The following is a 19,836-nucleotide window of genomic DNA, read 5'->3' as shown; positions in this document are numbered from 1 at the left end:
AACAACATTAAAAAAAATAACAATTCATCATCAATTAACATAAGAGCAAAATAGCATTCATTCCTCTCTCTGATATTTAAAAAGGCAATCTTTGAACTTGACATCTAAAATTAAGCAATTACCTCATTAATCGAGATGCCTAAAAGTACCAACAAATCCTTATAAACTTAAGTGTGATACCCCTGGAGACTACATCTAAAAACTAACAATAAGCATAGTGGATGACAGCTAAAAAAATGGTCATCCACCCTCTGCAAGAAAAGATTGTTACTTTGCCAATGTCACCGACCTCCATGTTGGAATGGTTGGCACGGCATGCAACAACACCAGGGGTCCAGGGTTCAAATGCCAGCCTGGGCATTGGTGTTTGTGTGTCCCTTCATCAATTTCATCCTACCATCCTTCATCTTCGCAAGTAGCCAAAAGTGGCAGAAAAGCAAAGTAAAATATACCAAATCAACTTTGCCACTGTCTTCAACGTAGCATCCACTACAGAAAGCATCTTTTAAAAATATAACTAGATCCGATGCTTACATGCACCATCAGTACTTGAGTTTGGTTCAACAAGGTTATCTGTTGACTTTACATGAGTCGCATAAATAAAGGGTATATAAATAAGTAGTCAGATATATGCTTTTTCAAGCCTCAAATTCAAAAATATATTTTTCAAACAAAAGATATATATATATATCGAACAAAACCAGTAATATTACAATTTCTTCAACAAACCATGTGTGTATTTTGTGTGCGTGTGTGTGTGTGACAGTGTGAACAATAAAATAAAAATAATCAAAATTAAGTAGAGCTGCTGTTTTAAAAAAAATAGTTCATTGCTTCACACAACATTTTTACAACACAATTCAATTGAGTGCACAAAACAACAAAAATGCAGATGATACATTACGTCTGGTGAGAGGGAATAATGCTGCAATTGAAACTTGGTGCGTGCACAAGGAAAAGAGTGAATAAAAATTGCCACTTTCCACGAAGGAAGAAATGGAGCTTGTGATGTTCAAATTTACCATATGGATAGAAACAAGTTTACAACTTACATTAATAATAATATTATTAATAAAATCTTTTACTTCTTATGGCTACAATACATCTCAAAACGACAAGTAAGATTGCAAATCCATTTCCCAGCCCTAGAGGAAGCCGCCAACATATGCCACATAGAATTCAAGTTCACTGGCAGATATCACAGGCCATAAAAATAACCAGAAAAATCAAATGTATGGATATAATACTTATTAAACGTTTACAGATATGATTTAGAATGGTAACACAATTAAGCCTTGTTTCAATTACATAAAAAACATGAAATATTAGGGATGGGGCACATTAATTGGTGTATTGGTAAAATTACCGATAATTTTACCGATTGGATATATCTTTAAATATCTTATAATTTATTGCATTATTCTGTAATTTTGTTATATTTTTATGGATATAAACATACTACTTCCTTTTCCTACTATTTTAAAAGTACATATCTAAATCTGCAGCTTGTTTTACAAGGAGAATTTGGAATTTTATGTTGGATTGGTACAATATGGAACATGATATCCGAAAATTTTATATCGGTACTTTACTGGTAACGGTTAAAATTTCATATCAGTCCATCCTTACTACATATAGTGAACAAAGCAGTCTTTATTTCCATAAAAAAAACACTTAATAAGCGACATTTCAACCCTATAACAGTGTCATCCTCAGGCTGAGTTTTCTTCTTAGTCTGAGAAAACCCTGATATATTGGTGAAACATCCCAAGTGTTTGTTTTTTTTGCGAAAATAAATACTGCGTTGGTCAGCATATTTAGTTTTTTTTATATATGATTTAGAATTGCAAACATTTTGTAAGAAGGCTATCGGTTACTAGCTAGCCAGCCTCTTTAATGTGAGGAGATGTGACTAAGTCTGCCAGCCAGCCTCTTTAATGTGAGGAGATGTGACTAAGTCTGCCGAAGGGTCTCAATGTATATATTCTTTCTGGCATTTATGTAAAACATTTCATACTTCCACCACTAGATCCCTGTACATACCTAACAAATGCCAGAATTTCTTAAGGATGAGGAGGAGCCAAAAAGTGTCACTTTTGTTCTTCCTGCAGACAGTTCAATTAAAAAGAGGTAATGCCATTTCTCAATCTTTCTGTGCCAATCTCACCATGAGAGAGTGGCTGAAAATCGTGGGCCATCTATCATATTACAACACAAAATAATTTGTAACTTTGAGACTTTTGTTCACATTTCTGGTGCAGGAAAGAAATAATGTTTAGGTTTCAGAAAAATGAAACACTTATTCCACTTCCAGTGGTGTAGTGAATATTTTCACCAATTTTCATATTGTAAAAATTTGTACTTTGGATAATGTTGATGGGCTGTCACGTTGTCTGTGAGGCCCTTCACGTAAACTAATGGAAATTTCCAAATTAGGTTTTGTGGGGCTGTGCATGCAAGTGTCGCCCTAAAATGTAAGAGCTTGGGGATGCTTAAAGGGTAACGATCTAGCCAGCTGCTGCAAGTATTAGGTATCAGATATAGAAAACATGCCTATTATTACTTCCATAAATTAATGTATAAAATATTTTTTAAATTCATTGCATGGAATGTATTCTTAAATTCAGAGTAATATCAAAAAACTTATATATCTGTATAAGCAAGTTAATGACATGTGAAAATATCAGTGAAATTATTGGCAATTTTACTGATGTTACATAAACTTAACATAATACAGGGTGTGGCATAAAAAGTGTTTTTTGTTTTCATTGGGAGAGTTTCTGTAATGGTGTTGGCAAAACTTATCGTCACTTGCATCACCAATATATGCCATTTACAAACCTGGATCACTGGAGCAGAGTGCGACGTGCTGTAACTGTGGGAGCATTTTATAAAAATGGTGATGCTTGCCTCTGTGAGACAAGAACATCGACGTTATTTGAAACATTTTAATTTCGGAAGACATGATCCTATTCCATCGGCCAATGCAATCAGGATGTGTTTGAAGAACTTTTAAGCTACTGTTGGAACGTCCCATGTACAATTTCCATCACAGATTGTCCGAGTGTCAACGACGAAATAGTGGTCACCATAGGACATTCTTTTGAAAACTCAAACTTGACTGTGCATAATTTACAAATGGCAACGTTAAAGGATGTAGTTGGTGTGTTTGTATTTTTTAAAAAATAAAACATAGTATTAGATTTGTTGCATTTAAAAAAGCCCATTTGAATGCCACACCCTCTACATTAAGGTAACAAGTACAAGAAGCATGATTTTATTTAATGAAAGGCAAGACTGTGCACTGAGAAATGTGATCAGGTGAACTAGAAGACTTTGAGAGGAGTGCTGGGATGTGCAGATAAAGTACAGAATTAACACTGTCAAAATCACTGGCCATGTTTCACAGTAATGAAAAAGATTCAGGAATAGGTACATGAAGTACATTTTGTAGAGGAGTTTAATGAAATTCTTACAGCCTAGCTAAAAGAATTTTACAAGTGTACTGGATGAAAAAAAAAAAAGGTAAAGTAGTACAATAATGTTAGTGATAATTAGACCTTGGATTTTTAGGTTCTAAAAAGCATGCTTTTAGGTTCCTATAATAGGCTCTAAAAATCCTAAAATAGGTTTTAAAAATATTAAATTGGGCTCGAAAAATCCTGAGTATAGGACCAAAAAAACTTAAATGGTACAAAATTCCTGAAAATTACTGATTCAAAATCACAAGTACCATAAGATATTTTAGTAGGTATATATATAACAAACAAATGTTAATTTTCTAACCAAAATTTCATTTGTATCCATCATTTTCAAAATTATCCACAAATTATTGTATTACTATACTTGGGCTGTTAGCAAAAATTACTTGTTGGTATGAAAAATGAATTACACGGTGGCTACTCACCGAGAATTCTTTGAATTCCGAGAATTATGCATGAATTTTGGTAAAACATGAAAAAGGTACAATCAGATGTTTTATTTTATCTTTTAATTAACTTTCCACTGAAACATAGTAAGTGGTGCAAATTTGAATGCTGAAACATTAGTTCGCAAGGTGTGAATGCCACAAAAGGACTGAACTGATGCAAAAGTAAGCAAGACTACACAGATCAGAAGTTTGCACTTTGGATTGTGCAGGCAGTAGAGGAGATTGGGTGCAAAAACTGGGGGAGGGGACAAGGACAGTTTACTTTGTCTTAGTAGACAAGGCTTAGCATTAAGGGTCAATAGTGCAGGGGCAAAGAGTAGGGGGGGAAGTGCACCCTCTAATCGCCACCACTTTGAGAACTCAGGCATTTTTTTTTTTTTTAGTGTGTTTAGCGCTTTCAGAAACATTATAGATTTGGAGGGGGGGGGGGGGGATCCACAGAAAACATGTTTCAAACACGCCAATCATTGAACTGTTTCGTTACCAAACCGAGTAAATACCTACGAGAGGTGTAAAACTTTATATAAAACCTAAAAAGAAATATATAAAAAAAGGTGTTAGGCACATAAACCTAAAATAGGTTCTAAGAAGTAAAATATGTTATTTTAGGCACTATAAAACTTCGTCAGTTGTTGCCTTTTTTAATGAAATGCTGACATAACTTATTTCTTATTTACCTGCAAAGGAAAAAAAAAATAGGTTAAAAACCTAAAATCCGAGGTCTAGTGATAATGCTGCCGTTATTAAAAGAAATGCAGCTTACATGAATCTATCCCCTGCTTAACTGTCATTTGTCCTCATTGTATCAATTCCTCTCTTTTCCTTGTTTGTATATCATGTCAAATACACACTACTCCATAATTGATATTAACCTTTTTGGCCACAGTCCCGATCGGTTATGTGCTGACCGATGGAACAGAACCTTTATTCATCGCCTTGCAACCCTGTTCATTTTCTATGCTCATGACTCGAAGTGCGTAGAACTTGAAACCAGAGTCGATATCCATAGACAATGACACTGGTGCTCTTCAACTCCCTAATCACGTCAGCAGCAGCTGCTAAATTTACACCTCCTCTTTGTCGGCGCAGTAAAAGAGGCATTGAATGCTTGTTTACAATCTCGTGCCTTGCAGGAAAGGGATGTAAGAGGAAATGGTTTGTCTATTGTTTTCCATCTTAACATGCCGAAGCAGGTCATGGTCGGAGGGGAAGGGAGCATTGTTGTCAAAAGTGTTTGCCACGATAACTTTTCAACGGGTGAAATGGACTTTGCACAATGCTTGCTTCAGAAGACAACCACTCCTTCTTCGGAAGGAAAATGAAAGGGGGGAGTAAGAGGTAGGATCGGGCCTAACAATAACTCTTGCACTTCATTGTAAGTGTTGCCAACCCTTGTCGAAAATAACTCCTGCACTTCATTGTAAGTGTTGCCAACCCTTGTCAAAAATAACTCATGCACTTAGTGTTTTTTTTTCTTCGGATGGCAAAAGGCATTAGGAACAAAACAAATATTGAATTATAATGTAGACATGTGGTTGCAAATAGGACATATAATTTGTTCCTGTCCCATGTCTCAACGGGGGGGGCAAAGTTTTGTCTTTTCTTTTTTCACATTTGAAGCCACAAATAATAACAAATACATACAGATAGCAAAACTTCGTCTTTTCTATGTCAAAGTACATTTTATTCATAGTAAAATGTTTCTTGTTTCACTAAATTATCTGCCATAGGAAGGAAGCTATAACGATTTTTGCTAAACCTTACAAAACTCGTTTAAATGGCCTGGGACAGAGCTAAAAACTGCATAAACGCCACTGGACTTTAAAGGTTAATCCTCCCTTCACCTTACAGGTTACTCGTAACAAATATGTAAATTTAACCTTCCTTAAACACTAATTTTGAGCCTTCATATATAAAGGTTCTTCAGGAATACAAAATAAACTACCATATTCAAGATGGATGCAGTAAATGCAGTTTTAATATTGCATACTTAAATTTTCATGTTTTCACTTTGCGAATGTGATGGTTTTTTTCTGATTAATTTCGAAGGCCCACTGCTTTCAACGACTGAGGATGCATCAGTTAATGGCCTTTAATGTGGAAACACAAAACTTTACGTATGCAAAACCATCATATATTTTTCTAAACATATCAAGTTTTCATGTGTATATTAGAGCAGAGGTAATTAATGTAATAGAACCTGAAAAATCCAGATGTGAGGAAAAAGTTAATTTTGTGCATTTATGTATATTTTACCACGTTGTCCATGTTTCTGAAAATGAAAAGTACCCACATACTTTGTCAGTAGCCAAAACCCTTGCTGCACAGTTTGTTGCCAGAAAACCACTGCTATATAGTACGTTATGAGAAAGCTGCACAGTTTGTCACAAAAGAACACCTTATATACATAGCTTATCACTTGGTAAAACCTTTTTTACGCAGTTCATCACCAGAAGACAGACACAGAAACCTTACCAGAGCTAAAAAAAGTACCATATTTAATCACATAAACAATACTGAATACTGAAAGTATAATACTTGACTGTTAGTAGAAAGAGCAATCTCATAAAACGAGAGAGATGCTAGATCATGTAACACCAGTGTTTTGATTGTATACCACCATATAAGACACAAGAACTAGCCACATGATACTTTTTGAAATCTGCTCCTCATATTAAAATACAGCAAAAGGTTCAGTAATTTTAGTTACACAGTATTATAAATTCTTTTGTTTTCTTTTCTGTTCAGTACATGTATGTTTATCTTTTATCACAAGTTTGCTTTTTTACACAATAAATATTTTTATGTGCAGCACAAAAATATTGGCTATGTTTTAAAGCTTTGCCATAAAGCTTTTGCACTGGTACTTTGGTGGAATAAAAGAAAAAATCTTCGCACATCAACATAAAAGTTCCAATTCCCTCTGCAATAGTTATCAGTTTCAATCATGACCAGGCACAATTCAACTTTTAAAGCAAAATAAAAATTATTAAGTACAAGTAAAAACAACCATGTTTTGCCATAGCAAATCACATTTTTCAATGCCACCCACACCAATATATGACAAGTCAACATTACAATTATATGTAAAGTACTTTTAAAGTAGAATAAATAAAGCTACATAAGTTCATAAAAAGAAACAAATAATAGTAATACCTAATAAAAAAATTATCTACTTATGAGCATATTTAACCACCTCCAAGTTTTCACATTCCTATCACAAATATTTAGTGTGAGGAAATGATTTCATTATTTATAATTTCCCACATGAAATAGCAAAACTTATTCAAACATTTTTTTAAGACAATTTCTGAGTCTAGATTCCTAATGATTACCGTAATTTTTTTATTACTGGTATACTTCAGTTTACAGAAAGTGTAAAAATTGGCCTTTTAATATTGTAGTACATAGTCTGAAAATCAATTCCTATGACACTCATGCCGACAATTTATTGTAACATATTCAATCAAATAATTGAAGTCTATTGTACAGAAAGCAAACCTCAGTAATGATGTTTGATATGTGTTATGTGATGTAAAATTATTACAGTTGCTACTATCCAAACTTATTTACAAATCATAGTTCATATTTAAGAGAGAGTGCAAGCAAATGTTTTTCATTTTGAGAACTACTGCTGTGCAGTAAGTTATTCGAAATAAAAGTAAAGCTTCTTATAAAAGTACAAATGCCACCTACTTCCACATGGAAGCATAAGAAATGAAAAATAATGCACTAATTCAAAATTTTAGCTATGAACTCTACAAAAGTATACATTTGCAACAAATCAGGCAAATGTAATTAAACCTACATTAAAATATAAATACTATGTGAAAAAGATGTGATGTATATGTATATATACATATATATCATGCACAAAGGGTAGTCCATTTATAATAAAATATAAATATCTTGAAAAATACACACAGAAAAAAACATGTTCTTTGTGAAAAAAAAATAATGCTGGAAGGGGAACATGGGAGGTGTTGGTTATGTTGAAGATGGTGTTTCCGCCAGTGAAACCAAACATTTTTTTAAAAAATGGGAACCCCCCTATTTTATTGCGAATTCTATGCCCCCCAAAAATTAGTTTATTAGTAGTTACAAGTGATTGAAGATAGAAGCTGTACCACTGCTTTGCTTGCCTATCACGATAAATATGCATCGTGTAGACCAATTGATTGATAAGAGATATTCAGTTCACTTATCTTACGAACAACTGCAAATTTAAACAAATTCTAACGATTGAATGAGAAGCAATGAGGTCTTGAAATAATGAACGCATGATTACAATCTTTTGTCAGATGTGGGTTGTGGCAAATTTATATAGCCCTGTATCTGCTGAACTAAATGTTCCAGAATATTAAAAATTTGCATTTTTTTGTAAGGAACACATGTAGCAAATTTGAAGAAGACACCACTGTCTTGTTATTTCACTTATGTTATGTGCAACATTTATGAAATTGAAACTGATTGATTCATGATATCCACATGAATATGAATTCTACTGATTTACAACATTGCATTAATGTTCACTTAAGGAAAAAACTATGTGGTAAAGTTCAGCTTGGCTGCATTTTTGCATTGAAATAAATCAGTGCCATCTACAATAGAGCAAATAAACTGCTCGCCATTAAAAATGCAACACCCAGAAGGAGTAATCGGAATCGGACGAAATGTGCACAGTGTGTAGAGGAGAGGTGCAGAAGGAAATGATTAGGTGTTCAAGGCCGTCATGTGCACCTGCCACGCCATCTGGTAAGTGGTACCTGTAGCAGGTCAGATAGGTGCAGAAGAGCAGTGAAAGTGCATGGTCGTGAGTGTAGTGTGTTAAAATCGGTCAACAATGCCACGGCAGCGATTCCAGCAGGTTTCCCAGTTCGATCGCGGCCGAATTGTTGCATACCGTGAATGCGGATTATCCTACCGTGCGATCGGTGCCCGTGTAAGACGGAATGCATCCACAGTGATCCATGTATGGAACCAGTGGGTCCAGGAAGGCACTGTAGAGCGACGTAGAGGTTCACAACGTCCGCGTCGGACAACGGAACGAGAGGACAGACGTCTGATACGCATGGCTCCTTACAGACAGAACGGGCACGTCAACGAGGATTGTGCATGAAGTACGGGATGTTTTACAACGTCCAGTGTCCCCACGAACCATGCTTCGTAGTTTGGTGAACCGGGGAATTTTTTCCCGGCACCCGCTGTTGCAGATTCCTCTGACGCTAGAGCATAGGCGTTTGCGTCTGAGATGGTGCCAAGACAGTCGTGCATGGATGGCGGAGTGGAATGCTGTAGTGTTCTCTGATGAATCCCGCTTCTGTATACAACATCATGATGGACGTACATGCGTGTGGCGGCACCGTGGCACTAGGCTTCATGACGCCTGCATCATGCATCATCACACAGGGCCTTCATTGGGTATCATGGTATGGGGTGCCATCGCCATAGGTGTTCGTTCGCGTCTCGTACGCATTCAAGGGACATTGAACAGCCAATGGTACATCACACAGGTTCTCACCCCTGTTGCTGTCCCATTAATCCATTCACTGCGTAATGCCACTTTTCAACAGGATATCGCGCGCCCCCATGTTCAAGGAATGTCCTCGCATTTATGGAAGCTAACCACGTGCCCCTGCTTCCTTGGCCAGCACGTTCGCCGGATATGTCGCAAATTGAACATGTCTGGTCCATGGTGGGTCGCCGGCTGGCCCAACTCAGGTTTCCGGCACGTAATGTTGAAGACCTCTGGCACCGTGTGGAAGCCGCTTGGGACGCCATACCGCAAGCAGACATCGATAGACTCATTCTGTCCATGCCTCGCCGTGTTGCAGCAGTTATTGCCGCCCGTGGAGGCTGTACACGCTACTAGCTCCTTGGGGTTATGCAACCATGTTCTACGTGTCACATGTCACACCACCGAGCTCTAACTGTAATCATTTTCTTATCTTATTATGAACTACATATTTGCCAAGTTTCGTGTTTCTATCTCATTTCCTTCTGGGTGTTGCAATTTTAATGGCGAGCAGTGTATTGTTAATTTACAACTCTTTTGTCACAAGTATTTAGTTTTATACAATGTATAATTATCAAGATATTTGACGTTGGGTCGGTAAACAGAGCAGTGATACAGCTTTTATCTTAAATCTCTTATAACTACTGAAATGTACTCTCTTTCAGGAATTCTCAGACTAAAAGTTTCATTTCTTTTTTCTTTTGCATAGAATTTGATATTGCAATAAAAAAGGAGTTCCCGTTTGAAAAAAATGTTCGGTTTCATGGGCATCCATGATTTAACAGATAGTTTTTGTTAAAAGCAACACAAACAGCTCAATACGAGACACTTTAAAAGTTTGTCCGAGCTTTTAACTTCATCTCGGAGTCATAGCCAGGGCTGGTCGAGAGACAGCGAAGGAGACACACTGGAATTTCTGATGATCATGGTATCACCATTAGTACCGTGTCTTCTTCGTCATCTCTCGACCAGCCCTGATGATGACTCCGAGATGGAGTCGAAAGCTTGGTCTAACTTTTAAAGTGTCTCGTATCGAGCAATTTGTGTTTTTTTAACAAAAATGCTGCTGGCACATCACGTAAGAAGTTTTTCAAAGTCTTAACCGATAGTGTCATCTTACAGCATGCTTCCAGTGTTATATTTTTCATATATTTGTACGGTGTGTATTTTTTTTTCCGATATTTATATTTTTCATTATAAATGAACCACCCTGTACATAGGAAGCATAAACCATTCTCCACAGTTGCAATGTGTATGCATGTAAAATTAAAAATTATACATCCAGAAGAACATACTAAATCCATTCTTTAAAAACTGTGCTTGCCTGTTACAATAGAAGCAAATGTGAAAATTAAGAAAAAAAGAATAATCATTTAGCACTAGGAAAATTCATTGAAAATTATATTAATTCATGGTCCCACAAAACTTTTCTTTTAAAAATGCAATAGTTAGAATATACTTTTGTAATACATACATACATACATATATTTGTATATACACACTTCAAATGTACATATTACACTTAAGCTAGAAATATGTCCTAAGTATGTCATCTACTGTTTAAACACTTAGAAACCTAGAAATCAATATATGCCCTATACTAATGAACACAGTACATGTGTTTCTTATTTGTACACAGTGTTAATCTGCATTTTTATTTTACATGAAATTAATCACTACTGAAGCAAGCAAACACGGTTTATTAAAACTGGCAATATTACGCGGTATCATACGGAAGATCTATAGACAAGGGATGAAACATTGGCAGCATTAATAAATATTGTTTTCTTGCTTAAGTAGCAATTAATTTTACTCAAAATAAGTAACATTACTCATGTACACACAATTTTATATGATTCAATAATACATACACACACTAAAGATGTATTATATATTCACTGCCCACATAATATAACAACATATGTAATTACATCAAGAAACTTCACAGCTAATTTTGTTTACTCAGAAAAAATATTTTGGCAAAACTTGTGTTAAAACTTTAATTCAATAAACTCTTTTTAAGAACTTAATATGACTAGACAAATAAAATAAATTGAGCACACTGATATTAGTGGAAAGCATGATATTTTATATACAAAGTCAGAAATTAGTACATTTCTTTAATGTGAATGTTTATTATTGCAAGACACAAATTGTGTCTTTAAGTCAGCATGGAATACAATGCTGACTTGAGTCTGTGGTTTCTCTATTTGTTAGCATCTACTTCAGTTTCTTTCGTTTACCCTTGTAAACCCTTACAATATTTTTTTAAAAAAATAAAATGCAGAAAAAACATATGCAGGGTGAGTCAAAAGTCAGGTTACATAGGAAGATTTCCTTGTCTCGTTAATTGTCTGTGAATGGTTGAATGTCCAGTTTCCTGGTGCATGGATCAGTCGCCGTGGTCCCATCGAGTGGCCACTGTAGTCTCCAGACCAATGGATTTTGTCCTTTGGGGTCAATTAAAGGCGGTTGTCTACTCTGTTAACATTCAGAACATCCACCATCTGAAGGAATGCATTGTCCAACGTGCAGACATGATTATGCCGGACGTTCTGCAAAAGGTTCTGGAGAATTGGAAACGTGGCATGTACAAATGCATTGATGTTCAAGGTGCACACATTGAAGATATACTATAAATCCCTTTGTAACCATACTATAAATCCCTTTGTAACCAGACTTTTGACTCACCCTGTACTTACTGTATAGCACAACCAAGTAGGAACTCAAAATAAGGTTTCTGCCATGACTAATATTCCTCAGATGTCATATCTTACATATGGCTTCACTCTAGTCACAATCACTGTTGAGTGGTATACTGCACCACCACAATAAGAGAATATTTTGTTAAGACCCACCCACTCACCATTTACGACTTGGCATTTAATCCTACTGTTTTAAATACGCATCTCTCATTTGGGGAATCATTTGCTACATCTTGAGGTTTCAAAAGAACATAGCATAACCATACATGAACAAATAGAACAGGCTTTTCAATGTTATCGTAGCTTTCATTTCTATTTCCAGTACACGAAGGTCGCTTCAAAAGTTTTGCACACTGAGCAGTATGATGAGATTACTCCAAGGTGTTGCATTAGCCATGAGCCAGACTGTCAAGTCTGTTTAAGGTCCAACTTTTCCACATATAGATAAATCGAGACTGATCCTATAGTTTAAAGTGAAATTCTGCGCAATATGCCTTCACCAGGGATCAGGGATTTGAATGTGTGGAATGTGTCAGCAGCTGAAGTCCACCGTTAGATTGGTGAAGTTCCTACTTCATCTATCTCAGAAGAGTTTGACTGTGTTGTCCATACTGGATGAAACATTCAACCACCACTCGTGTGGTTAAATGACTTAACATAGATGTTTGACAGATTCTACGACAGTAGTAAGGAAGATTGTGGTAAGTAAAAAAAAATAGCTGCCTTACACATATCTATATCACAACCGAACTTCAAGAATAAAACTGATCTAGTTATTAAGTCACAATACCTACTGTACAACCAACGAGATTAACAGGTGAGTGAGTGGGTTAATCAAAGAATAACAAATTATTTATTCCAAAAAAAAATTATGCATATGCTGCATGTACAGTGCCCACACAAACTGTGTTCTGTTACCAGTTTCCCATCTGCACTGTGAAGTACCCATTACTGAAATAAAATACTCAAGAACTATCTAAATTCAAAATCAAATGCTACTCAATTTTCTTTCTCTAAAACTATGTGCCTTCCTCATCACAATTAGTTCACTACATGGCACTGTCTTACAAAACCATTTTTCTTTTCATACATTTGCACCTGTATTTGTAACAAAGTGATGGATAAATAGGAACTATACGATACAATCTGTTAACGTCATGGAATATTAATTTTGAGCTTTGAAGAAAACTGTGTTCTCGTTGATCAACCAGCAAGACAAAAATATTTGGAATCAACTTTGAGCTGGCAAGAAAAAAGTAGTGGTGAGTTGGGATGTCAACTAAAATTTGTACTGGACCGTGATGTGATTTAAAAGTTTTGCTTACTTGATGGCACTTTCTACCTCTATTCGGATTATAGCGAAGAAACATTCATGTCTTACATTGGATTCGAACTCGCAACTTATAATTTTGCATTCAAGCATGCTGGCAATTCCCAGTCGAAGAAGATTTTCCTAGCATTACAGAAAAAGGCAAAAAAAATTGACTGCTACTACACAGAGTTAAATACACTTCTAGCCTCAAGAGCTTTCCCATTCAGTTTGATCTATATGTTATTCACATGTATTGGTAGTTACTTCTCGTGTTTCTACTGCTACATTAACTGCAATAATAAGAATGGATAAGTACGTCAACGGCCAAATCTAGAACCCCACCAACTACTGTAGCACTACGGTAACTTTCAGGGTTACAAATTTGTAATATGTTAGACTGTACGATCCTATTGTCTCGACATAATTATTGGCACAATGTATGAAACAGGAAGACTGCGATGAAGCTCATAGTGTTCATTGTTCTTGTACAAGTATATTATATACAATTCCAGTGTTATTTTATGCATTTTGTTAACAATCACAAGATGTTTGTTACAATCAACACAAACAAGGTCCATACTGGGCAGGAAGTGTGCAACATTGTTTTTAATAAATAAAAAACTAAAAAAACTATACGTTTAAGACCAAGTCAATATATATATAAAGATCATTACATTTGAATGACGTATATGTGTTAAAACAAATGTGATTTTGTACATATCGAGCTTGTATTTGTACAGGATTGGATTTGAATTAAACTGGTTGATTTTAAAATGGTGGACGAAAAACAATTTTCTCTGTTGCAAGTGCTTCAAATTCTTCTGATATTTTCAGATCTCTGTCTAACTAACATTGTTGAGCTTAAGCAATAAAATTGTATCAATTTTAAGGCATTACTTGATTCACAATTGTTTAATAAAAACTTTGAAATAAAATTGTGAGGTTTTGGAAGAGCATGGAGTGAAATATGGGTAAGTCACTAATATTGTGTCTACAATTATTTGTCTATTGAAGAATTGGCTATCTTCGATCCGATTTCTTCTTTCAACCCCATCAATGAGAAAGAATGAGTGTTATTTACAATATTCAATACCGAATAAAATTTAAATTATCATTACATTTGCTTTAAAATGCAACACTTAATAATTATTTGCATCCCAAGCTGTTTGGATATTCAATAATGCACTGGTTGATCAAGGAGATAGCACTTTACAATAAAAAAATCAAATGATAGAAATTTACAATTCACCCATGTAAGATCAGGTAAAACATAAGAAAAAAATCATTTAAATGCTCTCAATTTGCATGCTGCTAGAAGCTGTTCCAAGAATTCTACAATTTAACATTAAATTAACAACCAAATATTTAGCAATGGCATTTAGATCACAAAGCTCAAAACTTGCTAAAAATTATAAGTAGCTTTCACATATTTAAGTAGAAAATAAAGCTTTCAGGAAATAGTTATTAAATTCACGGCTACCATAGTTGAGGTAAGGGTTCAACAGCATCAGATGAGATGGGGGACAAATCATCCAATTTCCCTGGACTTTTGCAGTTTTTAAGATATTTTATAAAATTATCTGATTTTTTCCATGACATTCTCACCTCTAATCTGATTTTACAGACTCTCCCAGGTTTTCTACAATTTCCAGCTCAGTGGAAACCCTAATAATATTGTATTTCCCAAAAGGCACTTAATTCAGTAGATTCTTTATGGGGGCATTTGAGTTTATATTGGATCAGTACAATATTGGTTACACCTATCGGTAAATTTTATACCAGTACCATTATCAGTATTAGCGAAAATTTCATATAGATCCATTCCTTCTAGGTATATATTTCTTTCCAATCCATTGCTTCTAGGGCTGAGCCGATACCACTTTGAACTGATGCCGAAGCTGGTACTCTCACAGATTCCCAGCGATGCTTCAAAATTGTAATAATTAAAAAGTTTTTCAAGAAATTAATTAATGTTAGTGTATAAATATTCCACTCTAATTTTAGGCATCAATTTGCCAAAAAGTTTTTTCTCTACAATATTCATGAATTACATCAGAACATTCAATTACATGTTATGATATCAAAACATTCAGTTTTTCACACAAAACTTGTGCAAAATAAAAAGAAAGTTCGAATTTTACATAATTTCCAAGATAATCAAACTCAGCAAAAGTACCACGTGTCATTTTTGAGTAACCTGTGAAAGACCAAAATTCCAGGAAAGTATTGGCTGGTATCGGTAAATAAATTCCAACACATACTTTCTGATACTGATGCTACTGGTATCAGCTGATACCAATACATCGGTATCGGCTCAGACCTTTGTTTACTTCCATTTTATGCTAGTTGCATGATGAAGACAGTTTGAAAGAACTGAACATCATGAACAAAATGTGTGCTAGAAACATCAATGAAACGCATTTAAAATAAACCATGTTGATATGGGATAGTTTCAATGGAATACCTACATTCTAGCATTCATAAAGATTGTGAACAAGTTTGAATTGTTCCAATATTCATGTATCGGTATGAATCAGTAAGAGCGTAGACATTTGTATTGGGATCAGTTGAAAGTAGTATCAACTCAGCCCTAGTCAATGAATATTGTAAAATTACCTAACCTCAGGAAAGGACCCTGCTAGATTAAATTTCTATCACTAGAATATATGATGTAAATATTAAAATTCTTCTTGAAATTCCTCATATTAAAACAAACCTTTTCTTCAAATCTTGTGATTGGCAACACAAAGCTCATTACATTTGTATTCCTTCCTCAAAAAAGGAAGTATCATGGAATGTTTTGAAGACAATATTAGGAATGTTAGAACCACGGTTACATGCATATTTTTAATACCAGTAGAGAATTTGCCTTAAAAAGACAAGTATCATCATTACTGAGACCTTGTAGAAGTTTGCACAGATAACACAAAACACTAAGTAATAAGCCTTGTAACATTAAATATATCTAATATCTACTAAATGCCAGCTTTCAAATATAAATACATATTCAAACTTCAAAGAAGAACTCAAAAGAACACAAAAAAATAAATTTAAATATAAAAATAATTCCTTACATTACTCATGTTGCTTTTGTTTTTGTCAGGGTGTTTGCTCTTGTGATACAAAAATTGATGATGAAGTAACGACCCTCACTATTCATAAACTATTTTTTTTATATTCAACTTCATGCAAATGACACATATAATACGTATATGGACCCTTTAGGGCTACCTACGTAGTTAAACCAGGCATTTACAATGGCTATTTGGCCTTAAACACCACATCAATTTCTCATAATTTCATACTGCATTGTACTCTTCTGCCTTCCATTTACAACTTGAAAGCTACGTTGCTAGCCTTTCTAAATAAATAAGTAGGAACTGCTTAGCATATCAGAATTACCAACAACACACCAGAACTGAGCAAATAATAATAATGTTTATATATACATACGCGCATACACACACACAAACTGTTAAGTACCTCACAAGACTTATTCTTAGCAAGCTTTGAACAATGTAGTGAGAGTTGGCTCCTTCATAAATAAATAAATATATATATATATCACAGGTTAAATATAGCAATTTGATTTTTGAAATATGATTGTTTTTCAACTGTGACCCAACTTTGGAACAGCTAAACAGCAGCACATGTTATCCCATCCATCAACTCCAAGTAAGAAAATACTAAATGTTCCTGAGTTCATGGAAGGGGAACATAAAATGACTTAACAAACATAAAATGACTTAATCTTTAACTATACAATAAACTCTTCAAGAGAATCCTTTGTACTCTTTTACAATACTTATTTTTTGTAGAAAAAGAAATGCTATAAAACAATAAACACTTAAATTAACTTAGTCAAATTATATTAATTATGTTATCAGAAAAATATAGCTGTTAATAATGAACTTCTTTCAGTTTACTTTAAACATTTCTTTAAAAAAAGTATCATGAAAGTAGTTACCACAAATACTGGGTTTGTTTTACTTGTGCTTCATAGATGGGAAAGCTTACTTCACATAAGCTCAGAAGATGTCTACGGAACCAACACGGCACTCCACCAACTTTAGGCTGGAGGCAGGGTTTTGCAGTAGCAGTACTTTCTTAACTGTTCGTAAGTATCCTCAATGCAGTGTGCTTGCTTTCCATACTTGTTGATTCTACTGATATCATCAGCCTATAATAAACAAGAATACATAAATAAGGGAAAAACTGAACACTGTTTTATATACCGGGCACAACAATGTTTCTTCCATCCATATGAACAACTTTAGTTATTAATGTTTTGCTCATTGGGGCCTCGTTTCAAAGCTATAAGCCCTCAAAAGTCAGCCATTTTGATCTTGTATGAAACAATGCAGTATAGACTCATGGTTGCCACTGACATTTATATTTTCTGTCAGAAAACAATGAATGTTTTTTTTAGATCAATCGATGGAAAGACCACTCTCTAGAACATGAATACCTCTGAAAAAACTTATCTAGTGTTTCAACGTAAAATAGGATATGCAACATATGTATGCAAGTGATAAATGCATGATTCTAGGGAAATTCTCCAAGTATATCAGTAGTCAGGGTGTCTGCAATTTCGTAAAAACAAAATTCCCTGACTTTTCCCAGGTTTCCAGACCAAGTCATTAAGGAAAAACACCACACACCACACATAGAATACCACTTAACCAAGTTTTTAGAATATGCACTTCACACAACAAGAAGGGACCTGAACAGAAATTGACTATTGGATCAGGAGGTGAGCTTTTCCGTATTGACAAATGGTTAACAAAGAATTTTCTTTTATGTAAAAATTCGTAACAATTACATCAGAAATAATACATAATTGCAGTAAAAATTAGTAACATATGTATTAATCCCAATATCTACCAAACACAACCCAAAACTTGCAACAAGAAAGTGGTAAATGCTAATAGTCATTTACTGTAGTGGATTTCTACTTAGAAATAGTTCCAAACATGACCTTTAACATACAATTTCTACTGTAACCACCAGTAGTAATCAATATATTAAACTGAAGTACAGAGCTACTATAAATGATTCATTCGATTTCAAAACACTGTATTTTCCAAAGTATTGCACGTACAGATATGAATGATACATGAAAATAACTGTAAACTGACAAAAGTTTTAATCACATTTTACAAATGTTGTGTGTGCTCCTCTGGTCACCAGTGGCGTAGCATGAGCATTTCGGATGGGAACACCAAGTCCGAAGGAAGGGTTGGCCTTTTTTTTTTTGCTTAAGAGTTTACTTATGGAATTAGCCGACATATGTATTGTCTATTTAAAATCACAATCTCATTGTGTTTATTACATGAAGTCAGCCGGGTTCCGATAAAACATGATCCATGCTTGTTTTATCTAGAAAATAAGATGCCTCAGTGTGCAACAAATGCTTGGAGCACTGGTGTTTTATACCATTTTTAATTAGATTGCTCAAGTCAGAAACATCGTACACCATTCGGAGTATTTTGCTCCGCACGTATAACACATGTGTAGCAAAACAGTATTTTATAATCAAGGAAACCTTTCGGCATGACGCAAGTAATTAAAAAAAACCTACCTGAATCACAAGCGCCTCTAGAACAACAGTAGACTTCATTGTTGTGGATGATACAACGAATGGGTGTACTAGGACGCTACGCTACTGCTGGTCACACGACACACATCCAAGCGGTAGTCGAGTTCCACCCATACATTTTGTAGTAATATTCTGCCAATGGTCATCAGACAAGGATGTATTTAGGGGAAGGTGAAGGGGGTCCGCCCCAAAAGATTTATCAAGTATTAAAATTAAATAATGAAAAATTTATTTGTTTAACCATTGCTATATAATTTCCTCTGAACTTATTGTAAGACAAGGATTATATTGGAATTATATGGCTTTGAAGGACACGAAGGACGTATTTCGGGGGTCCAGACCCCCCCCCACACCTGAAAGACTTACTAATTTTATAAAAAAGGAGTGTGTGAGTTACTCACGTTGTTACAATACAATATAAGTACTTCAAAAATACATTTATTATCACCTTATTCATTGTTCTTTTGTGTAAATTGACGTAGGCATGAAGTAATTCCGATTGGCAAGAAGTGCACCTGAGAAAGAGACCAGTTGCGTCTCGAAACGTTGTGTTTTCTATAAAACATATACTCATGAACCATAAGTAATAATTGTTATAGTATTTTTCTAAGTACTTATTGTACTGAAAGACTTATTAGGTACGAAAATTAAATAATGAAATTATACTCGTTTAGCATTTGTTGTATAATTTCGTCTGAACTTATTGGAAGACAAGGGTTTATATTGGGATCATACAGCTTTGAAGGACAGGAAGGACATATTTAGAGGGTCCGG

At 34.8% G+C, this 19,836-nt stretch overlaps 1 protein-coding gene across 4 annotated transcripts in view; it reads right to left on the bottom strand.

Moving 5' to 3' along the window:
- Nucleotides 1-640: 640 nt before the first annotated feature.
- The window catches only part of LOC145994020 (uncharacterized), a 92,559-nt gene continuing 73,363 nt past the window's right edge, over nucleotides 641-19,836 (bottom strand). For 3 of the 4 annotated variants that reach the window (XR_014442311.1, XR_014442313.1, XR_014442312.1), the window contains 2 exons: nucleotides 1,931-17,643; nucleotides 641-1,889 (listed from right to left, as the gene is read on the bottom strand). Coding sequence is in view for 1 of the 4 variants with exons in the window: in XM_083130097.1 (XP_082986223.1) it covers nucleotides 17,533-17,643 (111 nt within the window). In the remaining 3 variants the exon portion in view is untranslated. Of the gene's footprint in view, nucleotides 17,644-19,836 lie in introns of all 4 variants that reach the window. The other variant, XM_083130097.1, reaches the window with a different exon arrangement.

This window comes from Lepisma saccharinum, chromosome 10, assembly GCF_977018435.1.
Source record: "Lepisma saccharinum chromosome 10, izLepSacc3.1, whole genome shotgun sequence".
Classification (NCBI taxonomy): Eukaryota; Metazoa; Arthropoda; class Insecta; order Zygentoma; family Lepismatidae; genus Lepisma; species Lepisma saccharinum.
Note: the sequence above shows the minus strand (reverse complement) of the source record. Positions and strands in the feature narration are given on the sequence as shown.